Raw genomic sequence first — 7,673 nt, forward strand, 5'->3', positions numbered from 1 at the left:
TGCTAACCAAATAGTGTGGGGTTTGAGCAAAGTGTCTGACAGTCATGTTTAAAATTATTCAAACACACTTGCCAGTAATAGAGTTCTCAGAGCTCTAATTTTATGACATTGCTATCAGTGGCATTGTTTATGTTATTTTCATAAGCAAACTTTTACTTTTCATTAAACTACACTGAAAATATGGACAGAACATACATTTTAAATGCAATAACTTGAAGTAACCAGTGTATCTTATATTTGTATTTTATTAGTTTGCTTTTTTGGTCTAAATTTTTTCCTTCTTTTTTATTTAATTATTTAATATTGAGCTTTATTCTTTACAGTTTTCATGTTAAGATTGGTCCTTTACAACTTAAAAGAAAAATATGCCGTTCTATCATGTATATTGCCTGTAGATCCAAAATGTAACAGCTTTAAATAATTTTCCATGGGTTGTCAGGAGCGCCAGAATCTACAAATAAGTAATTAAATGACATCCAGTTTAATTCTTCCAATTTAATTCTTCCTTATCACTTTGTCTGAACTGTAATTATTACAGTTAATTAGCTATATTTACAGTTATATAGCTATTATTAGTTATATATATATATATATATATATATATATATATATATATATATATATATATATATATATATATATATATATATATAGTAGCTTCTGTAATTGTTTGAAATTACTATAAATTTACCTTAAAGTTCCATGCAAAATAAATGATTATAGTACCTATAGTGCATGTGAATTTCTCAAGAAGTCAAATTGGCTTTACTTCTGTTAAATTTCATGTTGTCAACGTCTAAACGTCTTAAGGGACTTCCCGTGAGAAATAAATAAATAAAAAGCATGCAAAAAGAGCATGTTCCATTATCTTGTTGCAGAATACAGTCTTTTGTAACTTATACAATAAAAGAACCCCTGATTTTTTTTCATTCATATATTTTTTGTGTGTAGATGTTCAGACCTGGCACGGGCATTATGCACCGGCATACCCTTTATACTGGCTGTTGGTTTAACTTAATTGAACAGTCTATGAGAACACCAGTGTGTGTTTACCCCGCGTTTGTATAGGCTACCTCCACATTCTCAGTCAGTGGTAAATTAATGAAAGATCTTTATTAGCACATTTATAAAAGTAATCCTCCTTGCTTAAAGACCACCCTCCCCCGCACATCCAGCAGTTTTAAGAGTTTTCAAGAAGTTTACACCGCTAAGCACACGGGGGCACGAACGAAAATCATTTAGAAATACGAGAATCATTACTTCACACATCATTATTTTCAATATACAGCTTCACCAGAAAGAATGACAAGATATTTCAACGGCTTTATATACAGAGATGCACAATGCCCGATCTAACACTTGCGGTTACATGGGGTTTGTGTAGGCAGGATACCAAGGCTGGTAATGGACGAGGAAGAGCCTGTAATTTCATTCACATCTTATAGATCACAAGTGACCTGAAAGGAGAACTTGGATTTTTCCATCAACATCAAAATGAATATGTATTTTTTGGGTGTCCACCACGCCCCTTCATACACTCATCACACACAAGTAATTTTGCTGGCAGTTGTGTAGGAATACAGAAAATGAAAAAGCAGCACAAAAATAATCGATTAATAATCGATTAATAATCCATCTCGTCGATCATACCACTAGTTAACTGCTTGTTCTGTTTCGATAGCACTCCAACCCATTTAGCTTTGTTACTTACAACTGTTTATCAAATGTAAAAGTGACATAGTACTTCTTTTCTTTTCATTTTTGTAGAGTCATTTGATTTTAAATGTGCTGCTCACATCAATATCACTTGTTAACATGAGGCTTGGAAATATGATGCAAAAAGAGAGAAAATTCAAGATTTGTCTTTGAACATAAAACAAAATATTCTTATTTACACCTATTTTTCTTTGTACATTTAGAAAGCCCACGATTTACTTATGACCTGGATTTGATCTCAGGATAGTTTTAATATGAATCTTCCATTTAAATATTATGTGCGTCAGGGATCAACAATTCACATTTATTATCTTGCCTAGTTCGAAAATTTTTAATTTAATAATATTAATAATAATAATAATAATAATTTTGTGAACCATGTAGTTATCCCGTTATTATTGCAATCTGTAGCTATATAACGGTCTGTATATGTGTTCTCCAGATTTAACAATTAAAGTAAACGAATATAAACATATAAGTTAAAAACCATATAAATAAATAATGAAATAAGTTGTCCTCATCATTTGTAAAATGTCTCTAATCACTTTTCGTGTATCAGGTTTTGTTTTTGTGGCTTAGTAATATATCTCGAATACTTCGTCACCAGTAAAATCGTTTTTGATGGTGAAGTTCAAAGCTGCCATGTATTGAAATGAGTCCGAAACATGCCGTTCATCGTGGTGGTGTCGGTCTGGGTAGCACACCGGAGAGGGGGGGCAGAGGCGGCGGCGGCGGCTCGTTGGCGCCCTGTAGACCGTGCAGGAGAATCCGGGGAACGAGAGGACGCTGTAGCGCCGGCGGGGGCGCCGAAGGTCCCCTGTATAAGAAGAGCGCTGCTCCAGGGTCCAGATTCGACATCAGGCTTTGAGGGTAGAAATACGGCGAGGGGAACATCCTTTGCAGGGCAGAATAATTCCCAGCTTCCGCCAACAATTCAAGTCCGACTGCCGTTTGCCTCTTCCACTTTGTCCTTTTTTAAGAAGAACGAGAGTCATGTTAGTGAAGTGAAAAACAAAAACAAAACAAGAGTCATAAAAAAGCAGTGGCAAAAAAGTTGAATGAAAAAAAAAAACAAAAAAAAAACAAAACATAAAACTTCACCGAATATCCTACTTTCATTGCATTGCACGACTACATTTTGGCATTGAAATATGAAGCCCAAAGGGTTCCTAAAAGAAATGAAAACTGAGAACTCTCTAAGTCATCTCTTGCTTAAATCACCAATTCTAAATATCAAGTCTGCAAATATTACATATGAACTTTAACGACGCGTTTCAATAATAATACGACAAACATATTATTAGGAAGAGAAAGTACAAGAACAGAATGCTGTCAAAGCGTTGCCCTTTACATCTGAGTGCTTCATAAATGTGAAATTGGCGAACAGATATTCACTAGCCTACGCCTCGCCATATGCAACACTTTATGAGGACCACGTGTCTGATGAGAGTTATGGGAAATGTTCTTAAAGTAGCCTATTTTGATCTTAGTTACACAATAAATGTGAACGTTAAATAAAATGAATAGCCAGGTCTTGATATGATAAAAAAAGGCAAATATAAAACGAAAAAACCCACAAATTGCACGAAATATTTAAACAAATATAATTGTTATAAGTAATTAAATTTGTATAAGTAGTGTAGAGTATCTTAATATTTCATCGAAGATGCACTAATGTGTAAATCCCAAAATAAAATGTTCGATATTAATCGTGTCGTCGGGCTTGGCACTACCTTTAAATGCAAGCATAATAAATACATAAAAAAGAACTAAGAACAATTTAATTAAACCACTTTTTTATTTTTAGTAGTCTATTTATATATGGTAACTATATCTCGTGTTCATTCTTTTTTATTATTATTTTTTTTTTTTTTTTATTAAATAGTTGCTATTTGTTCACATCAAGAAATAAACAACCATCCAAGAATTAAATACATTTCGGAGCCTCTGGTAACATTAAATGCTTAATCTTTTTTTAGTTGGCTATTATGCTATAATGTTGGTTTCCCTTTTGCTTAGTCGAACACAATTGATGCAACGGCGTCACCTGACAAGGTTATTCCGTTTGGCTGGTGCAGTCATGCACATGCATGCGCCCGCGCGTGAAACTGCACAACCAAAAGTAAAATGAGTGTAATAGCTACCCATTAAATTTGTTTCTCATTAATATAGTAAAACGAATGCAATAAACTGATGTTGGAACTGATGCAATAAAATGCAATGAAAATTAATGCAATGCAATAAAAAAATTTGCAACTTAGAAATAACGGCTATCAGACCATTGGCTAAATAGAATTATCACCATTATCATCATCATTTTTTTTTTTTTTTTTTTTTGGAGGTGTACAGTTATTTCCCTTTGCAACAGACCACATGCTTACCTCCTGTTCTGGTACCAGGTTTTGACCTGCGTGTCGGTCAGGTTGAGCGATGCTGCTAGTTCCATCCTGTCCTGCACACTCAGGTACTTCTGACGCTCAAAACTGCGCTCCAGCTGAGCGAGCTGATGGTCAGTGAAAGCTGTCCGCGCTTTCCGTGGCTTCTTCAGACGGACATGCGGGCTGTCTCTGCTGCTCGAGATCTCCCTGTCGCCCTCCTCTTTTACTGAAACATGTGGAAATGCACTGATTAAACCAGTTTGACATGAGAAAAGTCACTAAAGTTAACATGAATGAAAGTCTGTATCTTTGATGAGTCTATAATGTCAAGTTAGCCCATGTCTTTCAGTATAGCCTACGGATGGGCCATTTGGCAAGTCATCATTTGTTATGGTATCAATGGTTTACACATAACCCATGCTAAATACTTTATGGTCTCGTGTGTGCCTGTAATTATGTTATGCATATTCAAAATTTCAATACACGGGGTTTTGATATTTAATTCAACCATCACACACACTCTCTCTCGAAGCCAAACTCTTTTCTCTCTGAACCCAGAAAGAGAGGGACACGACGCGAGAGATCTTGCAAGTCGAGTGGTTGAGTCGTCTCTCAAGGAGCACAATAATCCGGCTAATTGAGCCACAAGGGATGGGAACCTTTCAACCGAGACCGGAGAAACTTCACAGGCCCAGGGATAAGAGCGAAATAAAGAGCGGCCCGACCCCATGCGTTACAAATCTGATTAGCACTGGGACAAATTGCATCAAATCCCCGAAATATAAGAGGGTAGAAAGGCAAAAATCAAAGCGACGAACACACTCTTTACAAGCGCTCTGGAGATGGAATGACTTTGATTTGGAGGGCATTAATTTTGATCACCTCACTCTCCGATCCAGCCTATAGACGTGCCAAACTAATAATATCATGGTGTGAGTGCCAGTATATTTGGAATCAGTATATTTGAAGCTGTAGAGTCCTACCATGCCCTACTTCCACTAAAAGCGCTTGATAGTAATAATAACGATTTTATAGCGTTATAACACCAGCAACAACAATACCAAATCTATAATTGGCCATTTAAAAGAACCAACCACATACTACTACTACTACTACTAATAATGCCCTCCTAATAAATAACACGTTGATTGAATATATTGAATGTGTTACTCCATTAATTGGTGAATTTATAGTCACTTGCCTTAATGTGTTTCATGACACCAATCTAATGGTATATACAGGATACATATGTTCACCCCATTTTTTCCTCAGATGTAATGTCACCCAGACAAATCCTTAACAGATCTTGCTGGTTGTGTGCGTTTGTTCTGGGCAACTTTCTTTGCTTTGCATCATGTTCAAAATGTACTATATCCTTCACTTGCAAAGAGTTAATAATCTAGATAACATCAGCAAAATAGCTAGATATTTTGAGAGATTTTAGATATGTCACTATATTTACACTTGACGGAAATATATTTTCAGATATATATATCTGAAGTGGATAGCCTGCATATCAACAGTTATAAATATTACTTAACTGAGTTAGGTTATTGATTAAATAAATTGGTTAAAAAAATGATCATTAAATAATGGTCATGCGCTTCAGTTTTCAGGCCAGTCACACTTTGTCAATTATATTTATCTGATAATCAGTTGCATTTTAATGATCTGATGTCATTTAGCTACAATGGAACAATTTGGAATAAATGAAACTTGTTTCACATGAAACACTGAACAATGGTCTTTTTCACGGATTACTGAGTGATTTTTTTTCTCTCATATTTTTTCAGGTTCCATATAGTTGTTATAGCTTATTAAAGTTTTTAATTGAATATATCATCAAAATATAATGTACAGTAGCTATAGTACAGTATTTTATTTCAAATTCTTTAAAACGTGTTCACTGTCAGGATTCTTGTAATTGAACAATATGCTAGGAAATTAGTTATGGTTGTCATAATTCATGTGAAATAATGTTATAAAAATAATTAAACAAGAGTTTATATTTTTACCTTTGTATTCACTGTCTGAAGATGAGTTACTGTGGATCTTTTCAATGTAGTCTTCTGCGATTTTGGATGCCAACCTCCCTGTCTCCTGTGTCGGCTGGCCGTTACTGGAGTAAGGTGCACAAGCTGCTAAAGGTTTACAGTCAGCCAGAATATCTCTTATTAAGAAGGATGAAGTGACAGTCCGAGGTTGCGATCCAACGGAGATCGGTCCGTGCTGCAAATGGGACGCAAGCCCGAGGGGGTGACCCTGTCTCTGCGCCGCATCCTCACCGCACTCTCGCCTCGGGGACGGAGGAGAAGAACAACCGCTCTCTAAGTCTGACCTGGGGCTGAACTCCAGTGAGGAACGGCATTCCCCCACCAAACTGTCCCCCTTTGCAAGGACTGGGCTTCCGGGCCTGTGGGATAGCAGGGAGTCGATTCCAAAACTGGAGCCGGTGGTGGACGCTTCCATCTCCACTCTACTGCTTCTGTGAAGCCTCTCTTCAAATTATCATCTGTATTCAACCAAGTTCTACGTGGTGAATGGTACTTGTAGAAGTGAGATTTAACAGCGATCTATCCAGGAGGAAAATCCAAAGCAGAATAGGAAATGAGAAATATTCATCCCCTCTCTTGAAAACTTTCCTTGAGGACTTTTAGAAGTTAAAAAAGAAATATATATATATATTATGGAGGTTCTGTGTGGAGACAGAGACTCTGCCTCCAAAATGTTTTTTTTTTTTTCCTTCTTCTTTACCTCCTCGCTCCTTCGATAAAAATCGATACAGTCTAAATATACTCTCGGATGGCAAATTTAATTATTTAATTTTTTTCGAATCCTTGTATTTCGTGAAGAAGCGAGACGCATCGATGGTTGCTTTGAATTATTTATCAAATTATTTCAAAAAGCTATTCTGAAAGAACAGATAACACGTTAAGATGGTTAGTGTAAAACCCAAGTAGCCTACTTAGAGGACGAGTGCATTTCAGCACCACGGACAGAAGCAAAGCGCGATAAACACTGCGCGCAAACTCAAGCCGGGCGTCTAATGAGCAGAGGAGTGTTGAAATTTTCAGCAGTTCAGAGGTAGTTCGCAGTAGCGAGCAGATTTGAATCCGGCTGGGAAAGACACGCGCATTCTGCACCAGTGCAGGTGATGCAATGCGAGACACGAAATCGTTGGACGAAGGAGAGCACAAAAAATGCGGTGAGAAGACAGAAGCGCAAATGAGGTAATGCGTGTTAAATAGACACATTTGGGAACGGAAAGTCAGAGGCGCGACGGATAAAGCCTAAAAATGAACTTGTGCAAAACTCACTAGCTAGGTTTTTAAGAGCACCCCTTCCACGTGAGTCCCAAGCGACACGCTTCCATTGGTTAGAAGGTGTTTTGGGGTTTTGACTGGCTCGCTAAGAGGAAAGTGGACCCCCCCACGCCCACTAAAACCCTCCCCGCAGGTCGCCCACTTTGATTAAAAGAGACACTGAATTCATTAGGAGAGTCGGATCCAACTGTTTACAGGCAATTTTCACACTGTTTGCTTTCATTACATCATCGACGAGGCTTATAATGGGTTATTA

General features: G+C 37.0%; 1 protein-coding gene across 1 annotated transcript; it reads right to left on the minus strand.

Annotated features, from left to right (window-relative positions):
* Positions 1 to 1,094: 1,094 nt before the first annotated feature.
* On the minus strand, positions 1,095 to 7,397 carry LOC127428948 (barH-like 1 homeobox protein). Its single transcript, XM_051677646.1, has 3 exons — positions 6,110 to 7,397; positions 4,098 to 4,320; positions 1,095 to 2,686 (listed from the first exon to the last, which is right to left on the minus strand). The coding sequence occupies exons 1-3, from the start codon at positions 6,561 to 6,563 to the stop codon at positions 2,389 to 2,391; spliced, it is 975 nt and encodes a 324-aa protein (XP_051533606.1). The 5' UTR covers positions 6,564 to 7,397; the 3' UTR covers positions 1,095 to 2,388.
* Positions 7,398 to 7,673: the final 276 nt, after the last annotated feature.

This window comes from Myxocyprinus asiaticus, chromosome 38, assembly GCF_019703515.2.
Source record: "Myxocyprinus asiaticus isolate MX2 ecotype Aquarium Trade chromosome 38, UBuf_Myxa_2, whole genome shotgun sequence".
Taxonomy (NCBI): domain Eukaryota; kingdom Metazoa; phylum Chordata; class Actinopteri; order Cypriniformes; family Catostomidae; genus Myxocyprinus; species Myxocyprinus asiaticus.